We start from the raw sequence: 26,109 nt of genomic DNA on the forward strand, positions 1-26,109 counted from the left end.
CTGGCCCCTTGTCACCTTTCCAGCCTCATCTTTTCATTCCCCCATGCAAACCCTGGCCTCTGCCTGAACCAAACGATTTGTGGTCCCTTGACTGCTTCTGGTGCCCTCCCTCCTCGTGCTTTTGTTCATGCTGCACCTTCACCAGGAGTCCCCCTTCCCTGCATTTAGCTGTAGAAATCTTCTTGATTGTCCTTCAAGAATTGGCTCGAGTATCTTCTCGTTTGGAAATCTAATGCTGACTCTCCCAACCAGATTAGTTCACTTTCTGGGATTAGATGTCTCCATGGTGCCATGAGTAGTTCCTACCACATATTATAATTATTTGCTTGGTTGCCTGTCTTTCCACCTTGACTTAGCTTTGGAGAGCAGAGGCTATCCTCCACCTCCCCGAGCCCCATACCTGGCAGCCAACAGGTGTTAAGTAAATGTCATTTGAATAAGAGAATGCATAAGGACAAGTTGATATACTTGATATCCTACAAATAGATGTGAGTGTGGCTTTCTCTGTATCTGATTTCAAGTAGATTTAAGTGATATTGAACAAGCCACGTGCAAACATTTATTGTGTGCCAGGCACTGTGTTTGCCCGTAGGCATACTGATGAATGAAGACCCTGGCCATTGCTTTCCGAGACCTTGGAGGCTGATGGATTGAACCTCCGGTAGGCAGAAGATGAATGGCTTAATCACAAAGCATGATGCTAGCAAGGATTTTATTTTTATATTCTACCACATGCTAACTTCAGTGAGTTGTGGAACTTTAGGGTCTCACAGGCTCCACTAACCTACCGAGTGCCACATGGTTTTTCCCTTTGGGTGTCTCCAAAGGAGGTGCTAGAACTTGCCAGAATAAACCCGACAAGTTGTAGGCTTGACAGAAACGTGGTTGGGATTGCTATATCATTTAAAGTCGTCTAAACTGGGTGGCCTAGTCTGTAGAGCAAGAAAGAAAGAAAGAAGTTGCCTAAACCAGTAAAATTCCTTGAAGGTGTCCTGGGTGTGTTCACTCTAGACTGCTCATCCTGTCATTTCCACGGGCCCGTGGGACGGCTCAGAATTCCAGTGTGACTCTCAGGTTGCCTCTCACAGGATCCCTTGGTCAGTCCCTGGTCCTGATTTTGGTTCAGATGATGTAGCCACCACTCTTGGTGCTGCCTATGGCTTTTCAGTCTGTTTCAAAGCGGTGAGTCAGTCTGTTCCCAGGAATGTGGAATTTCCAAAACAACTCTCCACTCAAGGAAAGCAGGAGGCTGGGGGCATTGGAGGTGGTATACGGTAACTCCCGACAGGTGCACCAGTGGAGAACTCTGGTTCATCTAACCTATTAATACTTCATTTCAGGCTTTGGTTGTTTACTTTTATTTTGTTATAGGAGTTCAGAATGGAAATGGACTACAAACAGTGGATAGTTGACTTTGTTAACCAGTCACTACTTCAGTTAAGCACCTGTGATGTAGAAAGTAAGCGCTATGAAAGAACGGAGTTCGCAGAGCACCTGGGCGAGATGAACCGCCAGTGGCACCAAGTCCACGGGCTGCTGAACAGAAAGGTGTGCTCCTGTGTCACAACCTGATGTCCGATCTGCCCTTCGCAAAATACCCCTTTCTGAAAATTTTAAAAAGTCATTCAGATGCTTAATTTATAGTGAAGCCTAGTAATCCGCTCAGTTACAGCCCTTACTAACCCTGTGTTTTAGCATTCTCCTTAAGAGAGCATGAAAACCATTCTTACATTCCTTTTGAGCTTTCTTAGTGGGAAATTGAGTTGGGCACATGAAGAGGAGAAATTTTATTTAAGAAGCTGTCAAGTATAATGTGAGGCTACTAAATAGTCAGAGGTTTTGACATTTTCTGTTTAAGTAGATGTTGAGAAGTGTCAAAGTATTTCAGCTTGGAAAAGATTAAAAAAAGAAAAATGTATGTGGCCTTTTGGTAGATTTTTATTCCATGGCTCTGAAAAGATTAAGAGAACTTATTCCTGGAAAAATACTTAATCTTTGTATATATTGATAGGGACAATCTGCTGATTACTGTGTAGAGAATGCATGGAAATGGATTGATACAATTAATGTTCAAGTGTGTGAACAAAGAGTGTGAACAAACAATTCACAAAAGAAAACTATAATTAGCAAATAAACATGGAAATATTACTTCAATTATCAGATGTTCAAAATATACATTAATATAGTATTATACACTTATTACATTAGAAAAATTTAATAAGACAAAGATAAAAGCCCAAAGCTATCACACTCATACATTGCAGATAATGGCTTAAATACCCTTTTGGAAAACATTCAGAGAATTTCAAGAGCCATAATAATCATCTTATTTATCTTACCTCCTAGCCCAGCAGTCCACCTCTTACACATTTGTCTTAAGTAAACAGTTCTTCAAAAAGGAAAAGATAGGCACACAAAGTATTAAATTCACAATTATTTGTACAGGTAGAAGTAGAATGCCTTCATTTCCCAACTACAGAGGACTAATTAATCAAATTACACTCAGTCTACTTGATGAAATATCAAGCAACCTTTTAAATTAATAAAGGCATGTCATGACAAATGCCCGTGAAATATTGGAAAACGAACACAAACATATATGTGTATGCATGTGTAAATATATAACATTGTATATGTATAACATACAATATTGCATGTTAGCAGCATGATTTTATTTTGTTCAGATATCATGGAACTCCAAAACAGCCTGCTTTTTTAGCAGGTTAGGTTTCATTTCAAATGTTAGATTTTTTTAAACAGGATTTTAAATTCTATTTCCTGATTTATGAACTATTTTTATTCTAAAAGCTATTGGGAAATCTTATACAAACTAGAGATCTGAGAAGAAAAAATATCCTACTTAAAACATCATATCTTGACATTTACATTTGAAAGCATGTGGTTTAAAATAAGAAACTGTCTTATTCATAACTTGTAGATGCAACATTTAGAACAACTTTTGGAAAGTATCACCGAGAATGAAAACAAAATACAGATTTTGAACAACTGGATGGAGGCGCAAGAAGAGAGACTGAAAATTTTACAGAAACCTGAAAGTGTGATCTCAGTGCAGAAGGTGCTTCTAGATTGTCAGGTGAGCCGCCGCCGCACTGCCCAGCGAGGGGGCGCCCTGGGCCAGCTTCTCAGGGCTCTCCTCCAAACCCTCACGTACTTCCTGTGTTATGTCAAGCAGATAATGATCCAAGGGTTTTTTTAATGGTAAACAACAAAGTGTTTCACAGTTACTGTTGTTCTTAAGAGATTTGACTATTTTTCCTGAGGAAAAGATGTTCAAAGGGAATTTTGATGTAGTTTTTCAGTTGTTCTATCTTTTTAAAAATGTACCAAATATTCACAGAATTTCTCCAAAGTTTCGCTGATTTTGAGTATTTCATTCTGTTTCTTTAGAGGAAAATGGCTTCCCTTTGCCTTGAGTGTAGCATGCTCCAAAAGGATCGCTTGTCCCCCCGAACCGCTGCCTAAATCACGTTTGGGCTTCAGATGCTGGTCGTGCCCCTTTTCCTTCAGTTGTTGTTTACCAGGTTGCTTGGTCTTAGTCGTTCCCTCTCCCAAGTGTAGGTTAATCCTCACGCCCTGCCCTGCAGCTGCAGATGGCACAGGGCCTGCGGCTCCTGCACCTGCGACATTCCGTACAAGTGCGCACTGCTGGGCAGACCTGAGGTCCCCTTCGGAGGTTGCAGAAGAACACCAGACATGATGTGTGAGCAGCAACACTCCCATAAGAGAGCTTCTCCCATGGTTGTGTCCTGTTTCTCACTACCTACTAGCCCGTTCCACACTGGAATTTTTGCAGTCACCTCAGATTCAACACATCCCCTGACTGTCAGCCTAGCAGCTCAGTGCTTTCCAGCCCCCAACAGGCCACCCTGTTTCACTTGGGTTCCAAGCTCTGCATGACATGGGGTATGGTCACCATTTTCTACACGAGAAAATGCTGACTTGGGGTTTGATGACTGATGTGCCTCGTCGAACAGCCAGGATAGGGCAGAGCTGGATGGGGACAGGTCTGCTGGCCTCTTGCTACCAAGTCATGGTGATAAGGACTCGTTTCCTAGACTCTTCTAAAATTCAGATCCTTGGAGTAATTGAAATTATTGTAAAAATTCATGTTAGTCATGTAAATTTATATTTTCATAATTCATTGTAAAAACTGAAGTAAGAGTGTTGAGATTACAATGTCTTTGGTGTAATGCTATTACATACTCTAATGTCACTTTTACTTGAAAAGAGCAAACTCCTATCTCAAGTACCTTATTGTTTTGTGATACTGTACCTATGAAGACTATTTTCTTTTACCCTTCTAGGATATAGAAAATCAACTTGCAATTAAATCCAAAGCACTGAATGAGTTGAGACAAAGTTATCTGACTTTGGAGAGTGGGACAATGCCGTTGTTAGAAGATACAGCTTCCAGAATTGAGGGGTTATTTCAAAAGAGGAGCAGTGTTATCAAGCAGGTACTAGATTTGTGTGAAGTGTGCTGTTTCTCTTCACATACCCATCTTTCACCTTATTTGTTGTTGTTTAATCACGAACACCTGCCACATACCAAAAGCTGAAAACTTGCTGAGAAAATTAACTGAAGTGAGGTAGAGAAAAGCATGTCAAATCTCTCCCACTCTTTTTTTGCACTAGATAATTATAGGCAAGTCCACCAATTCAATTCCAACATCGCTGGCGGTCTAGAAATCACTTGGTTATCTTTGTGTTGTCTAATGTCCAAGACAAAAATGTCTTCATCTTCCAAACCAGACAGAGAGCATCTGGCACTGTTTCCTGGCCAGATCTGCAGGAGCAGCTGTGAAGAAGCAGCTCAGACTCCCCACAGACAGGGAGACGCGTCAGGGAGGGACCTCTATTAATCTAGAAGCATCATCGACATAGGGAGAACTCCAGAGGTGGGGAGAAACATTGCATGAGGTGAGGAGGAAGAATAGAGAAAAATTGGAAGACATTGGGTCAAAGTGTACCCCGATCCCTTCCAGAAGGAAAGCACCAAAAGAGAAAGGCCAGGCATCTCTGTACACTGCAACCTTAACGTTTCTCTACAAATGGAGGGAGATAAGTGTAAATACTAACCATTGATAGGTGTGTCCGTGTTTCCCAAAGAGGCCTTATTGTGGTTGTTACTATAGTCTGCTTTTAACCATTTGTCCCAAGAGGGAATTAGGAATAAGCTGTATGAATGAAATCCACAGGTGACCCTCAGCCTCATTCTGTGACCCCCCCAGAACTCAGGCAGGAAAATGGGGGTAGAGCTTAACATACTTTGTGTGAGAGTCATTTGTTAAACATGCCTTTTGTAAGGCACGGGGCTCACTGCCCAGGGTTCAGAGATCAATAAGAAAATAAGTGGATTCTGCCTTTGAGCTCACAGGCTATTGGAGGAAACACTTGAACAGATAATTACAACACAATAAATTACAATATAATAAAATATAGAGGGGGAAAGATTAAATGAGATAAAACATGTAAAAAACATGCAGATAGTACTAGCATAAAGATAAAAATACAGATAAATGGAATAGAATTGAGAGCTCAGAAATAAACCCTCGTATTTATGTTCAATTGATTCTGATAAGGATCAGACAATTTTAGTGGGGAAAAATATTCTTTCCAAAAAATGGAACTAGGAAAACTGGGTAACTATATACAGAAGAATTAAGTAAAATCCCTACATTCATATCATGTACAAAAATTAACTCAAAATGGATCAAAGATATAAATGTAAGAGCTACACTATAAAACCTAGAAGAGCTCTGGCCTGACCCATGTGGCTCAGTTGGTTGGAGTGTCATCCCATAAACCAAAAAGTCCTAGGTTCAATTCCCAGTCTGGTCACATGCCTGGGTTGTGGGCTCAGTCCCCATTTGGGTTGCATACCAGAGGCAAGTGATCGATGTGTCTTTCTCACATTGATGCTTCTCTCCCTCTCTCCTTCTCTTTCATCAATGAACATGTCCTTGGGTGAGGGGAAAAAACCAAAAAAGCAAAGAAAACTTAGAGGAAAACATAGGTGTAAATCTTCATGACTTTGGATTAGGAATGGTTTCCTAGATAGGATATCAAAAGTACAGACAACAACAACAGCAAAATCAAAACAAAACAAAACAACAACAAAAAAACAGATTAATTGGACTTCTTCAAAATTAAATACTCGTGTTTCAAAAAACACCATCAAAAATGTAAAAAGACAAACCACAGAATGAGAGAGAAATATTTGCAAGTTAAATGTCTGATGAAAGACTTGTAATAATTCCTTATATATTCTAGATACAGCTCAATAATGAATGGACACATACCCAAATGAAAAAGGATGAGCAAATGATCTAAATAGACATTTCTCTAAATAAGATATAGAAATGGCCAATAAGCACATGAAAAGATGCTCAATATCATTGACCATCAAGGAAATTCAAATCAAACCCACAATGAAATGTCACTTCATACCTACTGCGATAGCTACAATAAAAAGCAAGATGATAACAAGTGTTAGTAAGGGTATGGAGAAATTGACACCGTCATGCACTGATGGTGAAAATGAAATTGTGCAGCTGCTGTGGAAAACAGTCCGGCCACTCCTCAAAGGGTTATGCATAGAGTTACCATACAACTGAGCGTTTCCACCTCTGGTGTCTACCCAAGAGAAATAAAAATTCATGTCTGCACCAAAACTTGGACACAAATGTTCATAGCAGCATGATTCACAATAGCCAAGATGTCCATCAACTGATAAAAGGATGTAAAATGTGGTATATTCCTGCAATGGAATATTATTCAGCCGTAAGAAAGAATGAAGTACTGATATATGATAGAGCAGTGATGGCCTTGAAAACATGATGCTAAGTGACAGAGCCAGTCACAGAAGACCACATGGTGTATGATTCCACCTACATGAACTCTCCAGAAGAGGGAGGTCACAGAGACAGAGCACAGATCACTGATAGAGGAGGGCAGGGATGAAGAATAAGAAGTAGGGAGGAAACATTCTAGAACCAATTATGGAGATAGGTGTGTGAATTATACCTCAGTAAAGCTATTGTTTTAAAGAAAGACAGAGGACATAACACCTGGATCATCCCTCTGTAAGCTCTCCAGAGTTAGTAGAGCCTAGTCTTTAAGAGCAAGGACTTTGCATTCTCCGCTTAAATAAGGATCTTGGCAGCACCTTCATCTGTGTCCTCAAGTCTAGGGCAGGTACTTGACCTCTCTAAGCCTCAATTTTTCAGTCTGTGAAATGGGGATGATGATACCTACTGTTTATTGCTACCTTTGTAGTGATGCCTATTCAGCACTCAGTGAATGCTGCCCTACTGGCTGATTGCACTTTGAACACTTTGAAAATATTCCTTCTTGTTTCTAGTGTAATGAATTTTGCTTCATGGTTTTCTTATCCTCTCCCTCAACCCATGTGTGTCATTTCTTCTCTGTGAAGCTACAATATTCTAAGCAAATGATACAAATATTCTAAGGGGTTACGCTTAAGAGCACCAGAATTCCACAACATTGTATGTGGAAGCCACGTACACTCACAGACTCAGATTCCTTGCCCAGTGTTCTTTCCCTGGGCTGGCCCCCTAAACTGAGCTCTGTCCACGCTGATCCTCTGGCCTCGGGGCTCTTTTCCATTCACCTGCTCTAAAACTTAGCCGTTTTTATTCACTAATCTTACCCTTTCCACCTTCAGTTAATCACCAAAGCTCCTCCAATACCTTCAAATTGAAATGCCTAAATGGTAGATGGGGTCCTTGGAAAGAGAAAATAATGATGAGAGAGCGTTCTCTCAATGATTTTCTAAATCTGCTTCCATTTTTCATATAGGTCAGTAAGCTCAGGACCGCCATGCAGTCTGTTTTACAGGAGTGGAAGATTTATGACAAACTCTATGATGACATGAACATGATGGCAATTCGATTCAGGTACTGCATGGAGCACAGCCAGCCTGTGGTCATGTCCCTGGAGGCGCTGAGATGCCAGGTGCAGAACCTTCAGGTAAGTGAACCAGATCTCGTGCACACACTGTGGGCAGATAACCTCCAGTGAAGGCAGGCACAGCAGTGGGTACAGTTGTGCTTGTGCCCTGGACAGAGATGCACAAAACCGCGTTTTGAACAGCAGCCTCAGAAGTGTAACTTGAGATTCTAAAATGAATCGCATGGGCCAAGTGAGTGAAAAAGTTTTAGTGTTTACATTGAATTTTTCTTTATGTTGAACATCTATATTGTTTCATGATATAAAGGTTTTGGACTTTGGTGGGTTTTTCTTCGTATACCTTCTAAAGTTTTTGTCTCAGGTGAAAAGATGTTGTCTCAGGTGTTTTCTTCTTCACATTTCTAATAATTTATCCCAGTCCTATCAAGGTTTGAGTGTTGTCATTGTGATACACAGCAGGTGTTGAAAAGCTGCTGCCTCCTTTGGAATCAGCCTGGCCATTCTGAAACGAACGTTCCTGCTCTCTGTTCTCAGGCTCTTCAAGACGAGGCCGAGAGCAGTGAAGGAAGTTGGCAGAAACTCCAGGAAGTTATTGGAAAACTCAAAGATTACTGCCCCTCAGTGGCTGAAATAATCGAAGAGAAGTGCCAACATACTCACACGAGGTATGCATTAGGATGCAATTTGAATAATAGATCGGATCTTAACGACGTGGCAAATGAAGTGACATGGGTGTTCTTACTCCTTAATCATCTGAAGTCACTGATTTCATACTATTCTGGCCTCTGCTGTCTTGAAGGATCTAATTCATGTAAAATTGGATGTTGTGAAGGCTATTACCTACCCTGTAGAAGCGTTTGGTATAATCAATCTGGAAATAGCATAATTACAGCCCCAGAGTAGCCATTTTCAGAAGGCTACTATATTAGGACTAAAGGCTCAGGGATACCAAAATCCCAGGCAGAAACAGACAAAGGGGTAGGCAGATGGGCAGTCTGTTCCACTGGAAACATCATAAGATGGAAGAAAGGGGATGTTGGAATACCCTGGGGGAAGTGATTCGTGGGATTGGAAGGGATTTTGGTGAAGCACATATGATAGAAATCTCCATTAGAAGTAAGGCCCTAGTTAATTGCAGAGCTTTTATTGTATTGAATGGGGTGTGAAAGCTGGCCTACAGCTGACTTAGTGGTGGGGGAGAAAGGCAAGATACTGCAGTCTGCACGTGGAATGAAAACTATTTTTGCACTTTATTTGCACTTTATATTAGGAATGTATGTGGCTTTTCTAATTGGAGAATAAATTGGACATAAACACAATTTAAGTAGGCCTATTTAAAGACCTCCTCTATAAAATAGGAGCCAGGTGGAGAGGTTTTATCAGGCATTCAGTTCAGTACTTTCTCCATGTTTGTCTGAGAGGCAGTCATACTACAATAGATATTTTTGTTGAGAACTTTAAAGTCAGTTAAATATTCAGATTTGAACTTCTGTTTATGTAGTGATGGTACAATTCATTTTAAAGACAGGCAGTAACAGTGTTGTCTAAACAATCCATCTGCTATTAACTTACTGGTAGAGTGCATTGAGCTTTTGCTGCAAGGAAAAGGTTGGGACCAGAGACCTGTTCATGTGCCCTGACAGGTGGACCCAGGTAAACCAAGACATTGCAGACCAGTTGCAGAAGGCCCAGAGTCTGCTCCAGCTCTGGAAGGCCGCTGCCAGCGCTCACACTGAGGCTGTAACAAGGCTGGAAGAGCAGGAGGCCAAGTACCACCAACTTGCAAACATCAACATGTCTGGAAACAACCTGGCAGAGATCCTGACCACAGCCCTACGGGACATAAAGGTGGGTGCACAGCCCATTTGGGAAAACAAGGATGGAGACCTAGGGACTAGACAGAGCACAAGGACAGAGAAGTGGGTCAGAACAGGTGCAAAGTAGGCTGCGTAGGTCACGGGCAAGACTGGGGGGTGTGGAGGCTCAGAGGCCCGGTCCAAGCAGCATGTAGCTGGGTCAGGAGCACGTAGCTGACGCCTGACCTTGCTGCAAGTCTCCCCTTTTCCTCTAGCATGTAAATCTCTAAACCAAAAGCCTCATTCAGAGTCTCAAATAAAAGCAAAACTGTCTCACCCTGGCTGGTGTGGCTCAGTGGGCTGAGTGCCAGCCTGTGAACTGAAAGGTTGCTGGTTCAATTCCCAGTCAGGGCACATGCCTGGGTTTTGGGCCAGGTCCCTGGTTGGTGGTGTGCAAGAGACAACCAATTAGTGGCAACTGATCATTGTTTCTCTTACACATCGATGTTTCTTTTCCCTCTTTTTTTCTCCCTTCCCCTTTCTCTAAAAAATAAATTTTTTAAAAAAGCACAAGTATCTCAACTGAATGTAATTATCTATAAATAACAGATGTGGAATCTCTTGCTTCAGAAATACCATGAAAAAAGATAATCATGGCCTCACTTCCATGTTAATATGGCTTTTCTGTGGGTATAGTGATATTTAGACTATATTTAAGAGCTGTATGAGAGGACCCAAGAAAAAACAGAATTATCTTCAGGCAAGTGGGCCCCTTGTAATCCAGGCTTCCCCCACTAGGCGGGTGTTCTAGGAACCCGCCTGTATCGGTGTATCAGCTGGTGTTGCTGTGAGAGGCTGTGTTCAACTTCAGTGAATTTTGTTGAAAACTCTTTCAATGCATTTGCCCATTTCATGTAGGGTGATTTACAGGTGCACCTGCCCAAACCACACTGAGAGTTCAGCAGTTTTGACCCAAAATGGCATGACCCCGTGCCCCACCCTCCCTATTCACCTAACCTGGTTCCAAGTTTTTTCGTTTCCCCGATGAAAAAAGTTCTCAGAGGGGAACGTCTTGCCCTATGGAAGAGGTAAAACAAAAAACAGCATGAGCACCAAAAGGCATCAAAATCAACGAGTTCAGAAACTGTCTTGAGCAGTGGAAAAAAGTGTCACTAGGTGTATTGCATCAAATGGAGAGTACTTGGAAGGTGACTGAAGTTTAAACATGTAAGAATAAACACACAATTTTTTATAAATAAATTCCGGGGCTTTTGGGGGGACCTCCCCTCATATGATTTCCTCTGTGGTTTTATCCTATTATATTAGTGAAAGCCCAGAAAGTGACTACTTTCAAATTTTAAACTGGGTAACCACCTGCCTTTTATATCTTCTGATACTATAGGGCAAATTAAGAAATATTAACCAATTTAATAAGAAAGACAAGAATCCAACAGACATGATCTGTATTTCTGGTCTATTATTGAAAAAAGAAAACCAAAAGAGAAATTCACACACACAGTATTTCCAGAGTTGCCTTTAAGTCTGCTTGGTTAATGAGATTCTCCAGTCTCTGCAGATAAATCCATTTATGTCACAAAGTCTCAGACAGAGGATGAGGCTGCACTGATCCTTAAATGTCAGTAAAGCAGATTTCTAGTGTTCCAAGATTAAACATGTAAGGTACAGGCTCAACCAGGTGATTTCCAGTCCCTAAAACCTAGAAGCCCCAACTCTGTCCGTCAGTGGTCAGTTTTGTCTCTGATCTGGCAGATTTCAGAACGGCACCAGTGACCTGCATCTGTAACCAGCATCTGTAACCTGCATCTGTAAACAGTGACCTGCTTAGCTTTCTCAGCTCTTTAAGATAAACAATAACAAAAAGCCATGTGCACAATTTCAGGGCAGAAATTCTGCTAGATGTCGATGGAGTCAGAGCGGGGGGGGGGGATTCTTGTTGTGAAAGGAGGAAGAAATGTTTTGGGATCACTGTTTCTTCTCCAGGAGCTGCAGCACGATGTGCAGAAGACAAAAGAAGCCTTTCTCCAAAATTCCACTCTCCTGGACCGACTGCCACAGCCCGCCGAGTCTGACCCCCACGTGCTTCTCTCTGGCCACCAGCACTCCCTCCAGAGGGCTTCCTACTTGGAAAAGATGCTGCTTGTGAAAGCAGATGAATTTGAGGTTCGTCTTATTTTGTCCTTCAAGCTGTAGTCTTGGGCATTTGCCCATTATCCTCAATTTCTTCTATCTTATGAAGTAACCTGTACTTTGTGGGCTGCTCCTGGCGGCAACTGCAGAATAAAGCTGCCCTGGAAATAGCTACCATTTCACATGATTCTTCCAGTATGTGGTTTTTCCATCACACAGGGAATGGGCAGATCTTGAGCAACCATATCTTCATTATTGAACATGTTACTTTAAGGAGTCAGATATTTCATACACTGTTCAATCTTAACAGTTATTTGGATCTCCCACTGGGGTGATTGAGCTTGAGTCATAAGCCATTTGTCGCATTCCGCATTCACTTTTTGAAAAGCCTTTTATGCGAGCACTGTCAAAAGGCTGCATAGAAGGCCTTTGTACTCCAATATGACATCTCAACAGCAGCAGAAAAAAAAAATATTTATCTAACAGGACTGAGGGAGCAGAGTTTGGACTGACCCTTCTCTGCATGGCCCCCCCAGGCAGGTGAGCCGTTCATCCCTGAAGGCTCCATGCTCTGCCAAAGGCTCAGAGTGAAGGTCAGGACTCTTCTGAAGACTCAGAATACCAATGTGCTGCCAGGGGTGTTGGAAACAACTTGAACTTTCTTCGGCTCCCAAGACTGTGCTTAATTCTGTTCTATATGCACACAAACATTGTTTCTAATGAAAATTTCTGTTGTTCTAGTTTGTTCTATCACAGTTTAAAGATTTTGAGGACCAGCTGGAATCTTTGAAAGGTCTTATTATGCATGAAGAAGAGAATTTGGATAACCTCTGCCGACAGGAAAAAGAAAAAAATCCTGATTCATTCCTGGTATTGCCAATATTTATCATTTCTTTTTTTTTTAAGATTTTATTCATTTATTTTTACAGAGGGGAGGGAGGGAGAAAGAGAGAGAAAGAGAAACATCAATGTGTGGTTGCTGGGGGCCGTGGCCTGCAACCCAGGCATGTGCCCTGACTGGGAATCGAACCTGCGACACTTTGGTTCGCAGCCCGCGCTCAATCCACTGAGCTACGCCAGCCAGGGCTTCTGTATCATTTCTAAAGGCTCATCATAGGATAAAAAATAAGCTAGTTAGTGTCACATTAGAGAATCTGTTTGTATCATAACTCTTAAGCATAGTAATTTATATGTCATTCATTCTTGCCTTATTTTCCCTAAGCTCTACAAAAATGTGACAATATAGGGCTCTATTTTAGTAATATGCCATAGTAATTTTAGTGGATTTTTCATTTTTGATGTCTTTACGAGTTAGCTTCAGTCAATGGGAATAATCTAGGAAATGGCTGTGGTGATTAATTAAGTTTTTCTGGTTGAAGAAAAATGCCCTATAAATTAATTGTATATTTTTTAATTTATTAGCTAAGTAAGTTTAGTGTAATTACATAAATAAATGGGAGATTTAAAGAGTACTGGACCCTGCACACTCCTAAGTACCAGTCTTCATAACCAAGACCGGGAGTCAGGAGCCCATGGCACATGCTCATCCCTTCCTTTTACGTGTTGACCACTGGAGTTTTCATGCTGCAGGGGCAGAATTGAGTAGTTGCAACAGCGGTCATATGACTCATAAAAGGCTAAATGACTTCTGTCATAGTCACTTACAGAAAAAGTTTGCCGACCCTGACCTAGACTGTTCTGCAGTGACACTGTGGATATTGTAAAGGATGTTTGCTTAACATACTGTTGACCTTGAGGCTGTCCCTGGAATATCATTTTAAAAATAAAATTTTGAAGTTTTCATTCTTCTGTGGTTTTAGATTCTACCAAAATACAGATGTTAAAGTACCGTTCTTTACTAGGGTTGTTGTAAGGATTAAATTTTCGTTTGATTTGTAGGTCAGCTGCGTGATCTATTGAAGGTCAAGTCATTGGCAAACCAAATGGGATTTGAAGGTCTAGAATGGGTCCTTCAAAAACAAAACAAAACTCGTTTTTGTCTTCCTGGAAGACAGAGTCGGAGATGACTTTCTATTTCCTGGGCTGTTTAGGTCATGTGTGCAGCTCGTTGTGGAAAAGCCACAGGATGAGAGGCCTGGTCAGGGCTGGTTCTAACGAGCAGCTTGGCTGTGGGCAGATCACTGGTGCACGTAGGCCCCCGTTTTCCTCCTGTCTGACATGAGGGTGATCTGCAGGGTCTCCGCCACTCTTTTATCATGTAGAAATGTTATTGTCCAAAAATCTGGAATTTGGTGTTGTTGTTTCTTTAATAGAATTGTGTGCTAGCACTGACAGCCCACTCACCGGATGTTGAACACCTGAATGAAGTAAGCCTCAAGCTCCCTGTTAGTGACATGGCTGTGAAGACATTGCAGAACGTGACCCGGCAGTGCAATCGGGCCATGGCTACCGCGCTGGACCGCTGCAGGTCAGCATAGCCCACCTCTCCCTTCCACTCCAAGTAAAGTGAAATTCACAGCAGGAGCTCATTGTCATATGGCTCTGTTTTATTTGTTTTTAAACCTTTATAGTGAGCTTCAGGGAATCGGATTAAATGAACAGTTTCTTCATTACTGTGAAAAGTGGGTGCGACTCTTGCAGAAGATAGAAGAGACGCTGAAGATGAATATTGCCAATAGCCTTCCGGCTCTCCTGGAGCAGCAGAAAACCTATGAGGTAGGCAGACTGTGTCCTGGGACCCCTCACCCTGGGGTGGACGTCAGGGACAGATGGATTTAAATAAAATACAAGTTCTGTTGTCTGTTGATCATGTGTCAGATTCTCACACATTGCATGGTTTTCAGTGTGTTATTACTCTTGTTTCATTAATGACAGAACTAAACTTTCTGCAGTAAGTGGAATCTACTAGCACAACTTTGCTTCTGCAGAATGCAAACATTATACCACTTTTCCAAGAGCATGTTAAAGTACTTCAACTCATCTTTTCATTTTCACTGAATGATTCTCTAAAATATGGGAGAACCTAAAAAAATACATATGGAAGAATATGATATAATTATAATTGCCTCATTAGTAATTTCATAGAGGAATTTCCCCACACTTGTGTTCATATATATTTGGAAATATGCTTGCTTATACACGGATCCTGCCTTTCAAAGTGGGTGTGATTAGTTCACTATAATTTTTCAATGTAATTAATTTAATTCTGCATTGTAACATTGTCACCCAATGAATATGAAATCCTTCCAGCCAAAGAGCTGAATGACCTTGAATAAACTACTGAACTTCTTTACACCTTAGCTTCTTCCTCTTCAAATGGATTTTATAATGGCACTTAAGTCCAGTGTTTGAGGAATAAGTGAGACAATGCATGTCTTACTTCACCTAGCAAATAGCAAATGCCCAGTAAACAGGCATTAATCACAGTTATTGTTGGATCTTTTTCTTTCTAAGATTATATTTATAGATGCTATTGAGTGATGGTTGAGCATTTTTTGCAGGTAGGCTCAAATAGTTTGAAAAATAATCATCTTAGATATTGTCTGTGTGCTTAGATTTTAATAAGAAATATAAGATCCAGATTCATAAACTGAATTCTATGAGCTGATATTTTATATTTTAATTCACATGCAGATGTTGGAAGCTGAAGTTTCTATGAACCAGGCAATTGCTGATTGCTATGTCACCCGGTCCTTACAACTCTTGGACACGACAGAAATAGAGAACAGGTAAGCTGTCTCGGGTATGTGCGTGCATGCGTGTGTCTGCGTGTGATGGGGGTGAGGCAGTCGTGGAAGGCTTCCAACACGTGAATCTGGACCATGCCAGTGCCTGGTGGCCATGTCAGTTGGTCGACCACCATGGGGTCAGGGTTTTTTTCCTGAACTAGGATGGGGTCTTGCTATGTGGCCATGGAAACCATAGGGGCACTCTCTGCTATGATAGGTGAGTGGGGTTAGTGGACCAACCCACTCACCAAGTACAGTTAACTAATGTTTTACCCTAAAGCACTCTTCAGTAGAGTGTTTTCCTCTGTACCTTCAGCCTCATGCTGTTTTGCTATTTAAGAAATAATTCTGAAAGTGCTGCTGTCCCCAGCAAGTAGCTCTGTCATCGTTGTGAAAGAAAGCATTTCTCCCCATGCTGTGTACCTGGGGTCGGGGGTCACTGGGCAGTGCCAGTCAGGCTGAGCAGAGCCCCTCAGTCCATCCTGGTGACAGTAACTGAACCTGCTCACACAACAGGTACACATGGCAGACAGAGCCCAGAAGTGCCTGGCCTGTTGAATCCTTCTCCAAATGTCCTGGTAGGGATGGTTTTTCCTCACCATCACCACCCATGTACCTCTGCATCTTTCAGCATAACTAAGAAATATAAAGCACATCTCCTTCTAGTTCTGAAATAATAAATTTAAGCCAGTTTCAGGGTGATCAACTGGTTTTGATTTGATCAGTTCAGCAAAGCATGACTTTCCCTGTAATAAATAAAAGGCCTTATTTTTCATGTGGCAGGTGTCACTTATCTGGTAAAGAACTAATTGAGAAGTTGCAGAAAGCATGTTTTTTATTGCTGAAATTACATAAAGTATAACCTTCAAGTAATAGATAACATTACCAGGTACCCGCCTGTTCACCTCTTTCCCGCCGATCCCATGTGCAGTTTCCCATTCAGCATTTGGCATAATGGGCATTAAAACAGCTTCCATTGGTTTAAGCCGTGCATGCTGACAAAGTACCCAGCTCATGTGCATATATCTTCTGCTAAAAATTCTTTGCCAACCACATGCTGTCCCTGCTCCAGCTCCAAGTTCCCCATCGTGTTTAAGTTGAATGGTGCTAAGATTTTAAGAAGTTTGTTTTTCATGTAAATTGTGCATGTCCATAGCAAATCTGAGTTTCTGTGATAGTTATTTTTTCTACATGTTCATGTCTGGATTCTCTAACCATCTGTTTTTCCCAAGACCGGAATTTATTTCGAAGTTCACGAAGCTGAAGGCCCAGTGGCAGAGCGCCGTCCAGGGCGTTCGGCAGAGGAAGGGCGAGGTCGCTGGGCTGGTGAGGCAGTGGCAGTGTTTCTCCACCTCCGAGGATTTGCTCCGCTTCCTCACCGCCACCAGCCGCCTGCTGTCTGCAGTCAAGAGCCAGGACTGCTACAGTCTCTACCAAGTCAGAAGCCTGATCCACGAGCTGAAGGTAGTGCCTGCACAGGAGCAGTGGAAGAACCGTGGGGTGGCCATTATGTGGAAGAGGTTCATTCACTGCAGGTTTTAGGTTTTCTGTGATGTCACGGTTCAGGTGTGCTCACTGCAATGGGAGACCAGCTGGCGAGGGTCCCTAGCCTCTCAGGGGCAGAGACCCCATCTCATTCATCCATCCAGAAGTAGTGAAGTTCTCTTTGGCTGTGGGAGTAGGGATACAGTGGACATGAGTAGGTCAAGGGAGATGTTTGGAATGACAGGCTCCTCCCACCTAAGTTTTTAAGTAATATATTAATTGGCCACCAATGTGGTAGTTTATAGTGGGACTCTTGCTTACTTGTGAAGGGCAAATTCTATTAGGCAACAAAGTTTTCAATCAGAAAGTTGCTTGACCAGCACAGGGCTAGAGTAATTGATTGGCAATTCCCAGGGCAGCTTCCATTGTGCTACAGAACCACTCTCTAGCAGTATAGTGAAATGAAACATCCCCCTTCTGAAATCCTGTGCTTTCCTCATTCATTTATTCAGTCATCAAATATCGAGCACCTGCCCTGTGCCCATCACTGTTCTGAGTGCTGGAAGTGTGGTGTGCACTAGGAGAAGCCTCCCACTCTCATGGGGGTACTCAGACAAACTGATGTATAAACAAGAAAATGCTGGTTTGTCTGACTGCTGGGGGCAATCAGACAAATTCAAGAATAAGAAACAGAGCCAGTAATGGAAGGGCTGGGTGGCTGCTGTAGATGGGCATGTGATACTTAAACTGGAACCTGAATGATAAGAAGGAGCCAGCCAGGCAAAGATCTGGGGAAAGAGCCTTTCAGACAGATGGAACAGCCTCCCCAATTCCCCACCGTGGAAACAAGCTCATCCGAGCACAGGAACAGAAAGAGGACCAGTATGACGGGAGGACAGCCAGTGGGGCCGCAGCAATAGGAAATGAACTTGAGAAGCAGGCGGGGAGGAGTGTTCGTAGGCAAGTTGTGGAAGCGGGGTTACAGTCTTGACGTAACAGGAGGCCGTTGAAGAGTTTCAGTTGGAAGAGGGAGCAGCATGATTCTGTTTCTATTTTTTAAAGCCCTTTTGGTTGTTCTGAGCGGGATGGATTGTGGAGGAGCCAAAGGAGAAGCAGGCACCCCAGTATATTTCCTATCTAATGCTGCGTAACGGCCACCAGTGATTATTGCCTCTCACAGTTCCGGGGCTTGGCAGGGCTCAGCTAGCAGGTTCTTGCTTAGAGTCTCGGGCCGTGTCAGTCAGACGACGGCTCGGGCTGGACTCATCTGAGGGTGCACTCACTCTCATATGTAGCACTTCAGATGGAAAGACTTAAGATAGCTAGGAACTGGAGCGGTTGGGGCTCCAGGGCATCATTCCCTGTGGTCCCTCCACGCAGAAGCTCCTGGTAGCCAGACTTTTGACATGGACGCTCACGGCTTCAAAGGCACATGCCCCAAGAAAGCGAGATCCAGGGAGAAGCTCTACTGCCTCCCTTAGACCTAGCCTTGGAAGTCACATGTGTCACTTCTACCATTTTCTATTAATCACATGCCCACAAAGGGTCAAGAGGAGGGGACAGAGGCACTACCACCTGAGAGCCAGTGGCAATTCTGGAAGAACGTGGGGCAGGGAATACTACTGTGACCTTTTTGTGAAAAATAGTCTGCCAAATCCAGTTAGGCCATTTAAATAGTCTTGGAGAGTTGTTATGAAGGATGAGGTAAGGGTAAGCCCTGCTCATTGTGGCTCACTTGGTTGGAGTGTTGTCCCTAAATTGAAAGGTTGCAAGTTCAATTCCCGGTCAGGGCTTATGTGGAAGGCAACCCCAATCAGTGTTTCTCTCACATCAGTGTTTCTCTCTCCCTTTCTTCCCACCCCCCGTCTTTTTCTTTCACATCTCTTGAATCAAAAAAAAAAAAATGGATTGATCAGTGAAGACAAAAAGGGATATATATTTGTAGGTAGCATTTACAAGATTTGCTAATGGTTTGGATGTGGCATGTAAATGAAAATCTAAATCGAGGTGGTGGGGGGATGGGGAGATCGAGGAACAAATAAAAAGAACTGGTGGACAAGGCCAGCAGTGCGTGGTTGTGGGGATTAGAGGGTGGGTAAAGGTGGAAGAGGGTATATGGGGGATAAATGGTAATGGAAAATATACAATAAAAATGAAATAAAAATTAATGAGTTAAAAAGATGACTAGGTTTCCGGCTTGAGCATTGTGAGGAATGGTGTGCTGTTGAGCAGGTCAGGGAAGGCTGCAAGAGGAGCAGGTCTTTTGATAGGTTAAGTTTGACATGGCTTAAGCAAGTCACTTTTTTCCTTTTCTTTTTAGAATAAAGAAATTCATTTCGAGAGACAGCAAACCACCTACGCACTCACCTTGGAAGCTGGGGAACAATTACTGAAGACAGCTGACCTGGAAAGTGCAGAGTCCATAGAGAGGGGACTCGGGCAACTTCGGGACAGCTGGACGGACACCCGGCGCCACGTCGGGGAGACCGTCAGGCACTTCCGGAGCATTGTGGAGGTACACCCACCGTGCGCTGGCCCACTCCCGATACGCAAGCGCGGCACATACGTAGATTTTTTGTTTGCTCTGTGACAAGGGGAATGACTTGGGGATGATATTTTGAGTTTTCCAAAGGACCTTGAGGCCTGCTACCCCATGAATCGTGTCAGTCAGTTACTTAATGTAGAATGGTACTAATAGCATTGCAAAAGCTCAGTATTAAGTACATAAATAGTGGAACTTCTATTTTATATTTACTTTCATGGAACAGGAAACTAGCTAATGTCCAATCGAAGTTCAGCACACCGAGTTAATGTCCCACACGTGGTCTGTCCTTGGGTATAGCATATGAAAATAAACAAAGTGAAACTTCCTCTTTCTGTTACCATCAGAAAATGCAGTTTTCTGTGTAAGTGAATTTCACAGATTATTTATGATTATAGCTTTAAGAATTAAAAGGTTCTTTTGAGTCATTATTAGGGAAATCATTATGATTTTGTGATGCTAAAATACCAAGTTTTTCTCAAGGACTCTGAGCTGCTTTGCACCCAGACCCTAACTACTGCGCTCTTTGAGGTCTTACGTGGTTTTTATGGTTTTCCTCTCCGCACAGTTAATGTGAAGCTGTCTGCTCCTTTTGTTTCTCTGAGCATACCTGCTCCTTGTAGCTCACTCTCCTCCCTAAAGTATCCGATGTGTATATGTGTGTCAAAACCAAATAACCACACTTGTCAGAGATGTTTTTCTGAATAAAGAAAAACTATGTCTCGAGTTAGGGCCTGGGCATCTCCCCCATGCACAAAGTACCCGAATTTTCTGCAGTATACAGACTGCAAATTTCATTCACTAGCAGACATGTGCTGAGCACCCGCCATGTCTGTACAGTGTGATAGTAAACGCAGTTGAGGGTTTGGTGAGGGAGATGAGGACTCACAGTTCTGTTTCCCTCTCTGCTTTCTTGGTCGTGTTCCAGAGATTTGACCTTGCTGTACGCCTGGCCTCCCCTTACAAGAGGTGTCACCGTAGAATTGGGCCAACCCAGTATGTTTAGGTGTCCTTTGTACTGAGGGTTGAAGTACTGCTCGATTTTATGTTCGTCTGCTTTTAGTGACCTCAGGAGTAGAAACTTAACCCTAAGGAATCCATTGTAAACACCCTGAACTTGAAACTGCAGGCCCCTATTTGCTCGGTAATGCAAGGTCCAAGGAAAAAGAGATGCCACAGAAGAATAGCACCAGGGGTAGCGGTGGGGGGCCTGCAGCCTTGGGTCGCCTCTGGACCAAGCTCCCGTCATGGGCCCGTCAGCTTCCTCTCAGCCTCAGTTTTCACATTTTAAGTGTGAAGGTAATAATATTTGCCTTGTCTCCTAAGGTTATATTACCTTTACCATAAGACAGTGAAGGTGAAAATACTTTAGAAACCTGCGAGTGCTTTAAGCAGAAGGTGGCTGTCAGCACTGCCAAGAGGTGGAGAGTGAGTGAAGCTGGACCGTGAAAGGACCGCCAAAGCCAGGAAGCCATTGTTTCTAGAAAGGGGGTGAGGGGGTGGAGGGCAGCATCAGAAAAGAAGACGAGAAAGTGGTCAGGGGCTTTTGGTTTAATGGTGCTGCTGTAGCACGTGCCCCAGACTAAACGCTGATAATGAGTTGTTTTTTTTTTTAAGATTTTACTTATTTATTTTTAGAGAGAGGGAGAGAAACACCAATGTGCCAGAGAGACATCCATCAGTTGCCTCTTGCACGCTCCCAGCCAGGGACCCAGCCCACAACCCAGGCATGTGCCCAGATTGGGAATTGAAACAGTGACCTGTCACAGGACAGTACTCAATCCACTGAGCCACACCAGCCAGGGCTGAAGATGAATTCTTATAGTTCTTAAATGTGAACTTCTCCAAAAATTAAAATAGAAATGAGATTGTATAGATCAGGGTTATGGGGAGGGAGGAAGAAATACAGTTGACTCTTGCACAACACGGGTTGCAACTGTGCGGGTCCTCTCATTTTTTCAGTAAATGTGGACGGCCCTCCGCGTCCCTGGGATTTTACGTCTGTGGATCTGGCCAACTGCAGATGAAAAACTATTTTCACTCTGTGGTTGGGAACCTGTGGATATGGAGGGTTAGCTTAATGGGGACTTTCAACTCTACTCGGCTGGTGCCCCTAACCACCACCCCACGTCATTCAAGGGTCAACTGTATTTTAAAACGAAAGCCAACCAACCCAGTGGTTGGAATGAGCCACACGTGAAGCTGCGAAGAGGTGTCAAACCAGACTGGTGTCCCATCTGTTCTTTTAGACCACGGTTCATTCCAGAAAGGAACTAGGTCTCTGATTTGCAAAAACATTTAGCAAAGCAGTTACTGTATGTTGTCCTGTATAATGCATACTTTTTTGCCCAAATGTTAGGGAAAAGTTAAGGTGTGCATTATACATGGGTGGTACCTGCAATACCTTATATCTGTTCTTGTATTTTGTAATTATTTGTTACATAAAATTTCTTGTACCATAACATGTTAAAAAATAAATGCTAAAATTCCTTTATAATACAAAAAACCAAGCATCTAAATATAAATAAGTAAGTAATTGAATTAAAAAATTAAAACGAAAGATTTTTTCCCCTGAAAGTTTGGGCCGAAAACATGGGTATGCATTATACATGGCAAAATACAGTACATAGATTAGATAAGTTATTCCAGTTCTATAACTCATTCTTAAATAGCAAAAGTACTTACCAATTTTAATATTGTTTTCAAATAGACCTGGGACCAGTGTGAAAAGAAAATCAAAGAGCTGAAAAGCAGGCTGCACGTTTTAAAGGCACAAAGTAAAGAACCTCTTCCAGAAACTCATGAGGATCTCCAAAAAGAGAAAGAGCTGATTAAGGTACTATAGTGTTCGAGAGAATCACGTAGCTGTCTTCTGAGAAGTTGAAGTGTGTGTTTGTTTTCAGTTTCCATGTTGAAACCAGGTGTTCATGTACAGTTGGCAAACATTTTCCCTATGTTTTATCTAACAAAGCATCCTGGTCTCTAAAGGAATCAGAATCCATACGTTTTGAGATCTATGTATGGAAATGAAAGACTTTTGCAGAAATTCACTTCTTAGTGTCTTTGGGGTTTTCTCTTGGGGTCCTGCTTCTATCTGGTTCTCCCCTGTAGTATAAGATGTGGCCTCTGAGATGACATTGAAAGCTGTCCCCTTATCAAACGACCTTGTCTTTGAAATGAGAGTAAAGTATGACTAAAGAATTCATTTTTTAAAAGCCAATAGGTTGAGTTTTTTGCTCAATTACAACATTTTATTTTATTTTATTTTAATCATTGTTCAAATACAGTTTTCTCCTTTTACTCCCAGTCTCAATTATAACATTTTTATAAAACCTTCCAAACTGTATTCAGCCTCATTAATATCACACTAGGCAGAATTCCGCACCTTTTAGGTCTTTGCAGACAGGACAAACTTATGGATAGGAACTTGCGTTGGTAAGATTCCCAGGTCAGGAACTTCCTGCGTCTCCTCCCTATTTGCAGGTTGATGTTCAAAAGATATCAGGAGCCAATGGGAAACACACTTTGTTTTTGTTTGGTTGGTTGGTTTTCTTCTGTTTCTTTGGTGACTTCAGCAATGGAATTGAAAAAATTAGGAAGATGTGAGTAGTCTCACACTTGAAGCTGTGTGGGAAATTAGTGTCCTCCTCCCCGCATCTTTTTTTCTCATTGTCAGTGTTTCTAACATGCAGAATATTTTTAACTTAACCATGATATGACAGACTGCCACAAAACCATCACTCGTCTGAAAAGTAAAGCATTGCAAATGCAGGTTTAGTGTCCTGTATGATTTCCAATGCACTTTCCCTCCCCAGCCCACTGCTTTATCATTTTACTGTGTGTCTGTAGTTCTCAGCGACATATAGGAGTATTACCTTTGAAATTTTTTTAGTATATATGCTGCCAAAGCAAGCACTGAAATTTTTTTAGATTTTATTTATTTATTTTTACATCTTATTTATTTATTTTTAGAGAGAGAGAGAGAGAGAGAGATCAATGCATAGCTGCCTCTCATGTTCCTCCTACTGGGCACCTGGCCTACAACCCAGGCATGTGCCCTGACTGGGAATCAAACCGGCAACCCTTTGGTTCATAGGCCAGTGCTCAGTCCACTGAGCCACACCAACCAGGGCAGTAATATTACTTTCACTTTTAAACTTTACATGAACAGTACATGTTATATATATAACATATGCAACCTTTTTCTCTCATGATTTTGAGTCATCAGTGTTGATAGCTGTTACTCATTCATTCTCATGTTGTGTTGTATGCATTACAACAATATAAAACAATTTATTCCTTCTCCAGTCACTTTGTGTTGTGAAAAAAATTTTTTTAACACTTTTGATCATCTGATGGGTATGGGTAGTATATCTTTGTAGTTTAATTACTAGTAAGTTGAACATTTTTTTCAGGTTTATTGCCCCTTCAGATTTGCTTTCTATGAATTGCCAGTTTACATTCTTTACTCATGTTTCTGTTGGGCTGTTTTCCTTTTTCTTATTGATTTGAAATAGCCACTCATTTATTTTAGATAATTCTTCTCTGTTGAGCGTAGACATTACAAATGTCTTCTCCCATCCAAGAGCTTCTTTTTGTATTTTTTCTTGGTGTCACTGCTGGGAAAAAAAAAGGATTGTTTTGTTATTTTGTTATAGATGAATTTATCATTATCTTCATTTATGATTTGTTTTCTTTTGTGAAATCTCCATACTAAAGTGATAAAGTGTAGAGTCTTACATTTTCTTCTGACAGTTCCAAGTTTTGCTCTGTAATCTACATCTCTGTTCATTGAAGAATTAAGTTTTGCAAACCTTTGGAGTTGAAGATCCAATTTTTTTTATTCATATGGATAATCAGTTGTCCCGATGCCTGTTTATTGAATGGCCCAGGGTCAAATGTCATGTTTCCACATACACATGGTCTCTTTCTTGGTTCTCTGCTCCATTGGTCTGCCTATCTCAGCTTTTCTATCAGGGCTTCATTCCAGGTGTGACATGCGCCCCTTCCTTGTTCACCCACCTTGGCAGGGACGTCCTTGGGTCTTTGATCTTCCACAGCTTTTAGAAGCAGTTTGTCAAACTAGGAAAAGTCCTGGTAAGACTTGCAGTGGAATAGTATTGAATTTGTAGATTAATTCAGGAAAAGTAACATCTTTTTGACATTGAGTACTCCTGTTCCTGGATATGGCATGTTGCTCCTTCTGGTTGTGTTCAATAATGTTTATTAAATAGTATTGTGAATCTTTGTGTTAGATTTATTCCTTCATGTGTTGTTTTGAAGCTACTGAAAATACTGAAAATTTTGCCTTTTCCTTATTATATTGTCTGTTTATCACTGGTGCCTAGAAATGTGACTTTTATATATTGATATTATATTCAACCACCTTGCTAAACCCTTTTGTTAGTTTCAATATTTTTTTATATATTCCTTCAGATATCTCTGTCAACAATCACCATTTGTGGAAAATGACCCTTTTTTTGTTTCTTCCTTTTAATTATATGTATTTCTTCTGTCCTTTCTACACTGGTCAGTACTTCCAGAACAGTGCTGAGCAGAGGCAGTGGTGGCTGGCTCCTTTGTGTTAATCCTGATTTAAAAAAGAATTATTCTGAAATTTCACTCTTAAGTATATTTGCTGGTGATGTCTTTATTAGATTAAGAAAGTTCCTACCTCCCTCTGATTTCTGATAAAGATATCATTTCTAATCTCCACACAACCTTTAAAGGAAATTCTCCACACCATCTTATTAAACTTCTTGATGGCAAGTTGTGAAATCATATTAAATGAAGCTTTCAGAACTCTGAAAATCAATCAAAATGAACACATTTTCATTGTTGTCTACTCTAGGGCTTATTTCTGATATAAATAAGTAGTGTTTCCTTCAGATACATATTGGTAGGTATAGTGGAGACCCTTCAAGTATGAAGAACTGTTTAAGTGCAATATAAACGACCCCTGAGTGCTCTGTCTGTTTCCTTTTACCTGCCTTGTTGTGAAAGTAACTTTCTTGATTAAGTCCTAGAATTCAAAAAGTTCAAATTTGACAGATAATGCACTTTAAAAAATTAAGTTCCCAGGGTCAGAGGAAATTTTCTGCTAACCAATCTCGGCTATCAGAGAACAATTTACTTTTTCTTTCATTATATTTAACTTTCTCTTCTAAAGTTAACCAAAATAATTCCCTTGGAACAGAAACTGTTGTTCCGTGATTACCACAGTATCAACAGTACACTTCCTAGATGTTTGTTTTTTTTAAATGGGGAATCACACTTTATATATTTCTATAACATAGTTTCAGAATTAAGAGTCTGTATGTGTGATTGTTGTTTTCTTCTAAATAAACGTAAAGACTTACATGACTTTAAAGTAGAATTCATTATGTAAAAATTTGAACTACCCGAGGAAATGAAAACAGAGGTAGAAAAGTTTCCTTTGAGAGAAAGGTGGTGGATACCCGGCCAAGCCCAGCTGCAGACGCGCGCCCGCGCCCGG

The 26,109-nt window shown here is 41.6% G+C and overlaps 1 protein-coding gene across 11 annotated transcripts in view; it reads left to right on the forward strand.

Moving 5' to 3' along the window:
• Positions 1-26,109, forward strand: part of SYNE2 (spectrin repeat containing nuclear envelope protein 2) — a 289,942-nt gene that overhangs the window by 226,798 nt on the left and 37,035 nt on the right. For all 11 annotated transcript variants that reach the window (XM_045822428.1, XM_045822429.1, XM_045822433.1 and 8 more), the window contains 14 exons: positions 1,372-1,548; positions 2,939-3,094; positions 4,326-4,478; positions 7,843-8,013; positions 8,488-8,618; positions 9,597-9,801; positions 11,751-11,930; positions 12,639-12,767; positions 14,171-14,325; positions 14,429-14,573; positions 15,492-15,586; positions 16,819-17,050; positions 19,392-19,586; positions 22,324-22,449. In XM_045822428.1, the coding sequence (XP_045678384.1) occupies positions 1,372-1,548; positions 2,939-3,094; positions 4,326-4,478; positions 7,843-8,013; positions 8,488-8,618; positions 9,597-9,801; positions 11,751-11,930; positions 12,639-12,767; positions 14,171-14,325; positions 14,429-14,573; positions 15,492-15,586; positions 16,819-17,050; positions 19,392-19,586; positions 22,324-22,449 (2,250 nt within the window). The remainder of the gene's footprint in view (positions 1-1,371; positions 1,549-2,938; positions 3,095-4,325; positions 4,479-7,842; positions 8,014-8,487; positions 8,619-9,596; positions 9,802-11,750; positions 11,931-12,638; positions 12,768-14,170; positions 14,326-14,428; positions 14,574-15,491; positions 15,587-16,818; positions 17,051-19,391; positions 19,587-22,323; positions 22,450-26,109) is intronic.

Source organism: Phyllostomus hastatus, unplaced genomic scaffold, assembly GCF_019186645.2.
Source record: "Phyllostomus hastatus isolate PE091 unplaced genomic scaffold, TTU_PhHast_1.1 phas_scaffold_501, whole genome shotgun sequence".
Lineage (NCBI taxonomy): Eukaryota > Metazoa > Chordata > Mammalia > Chiroptera > Phyllostomidae > Phyllostomus > Phyllostomus hastatus.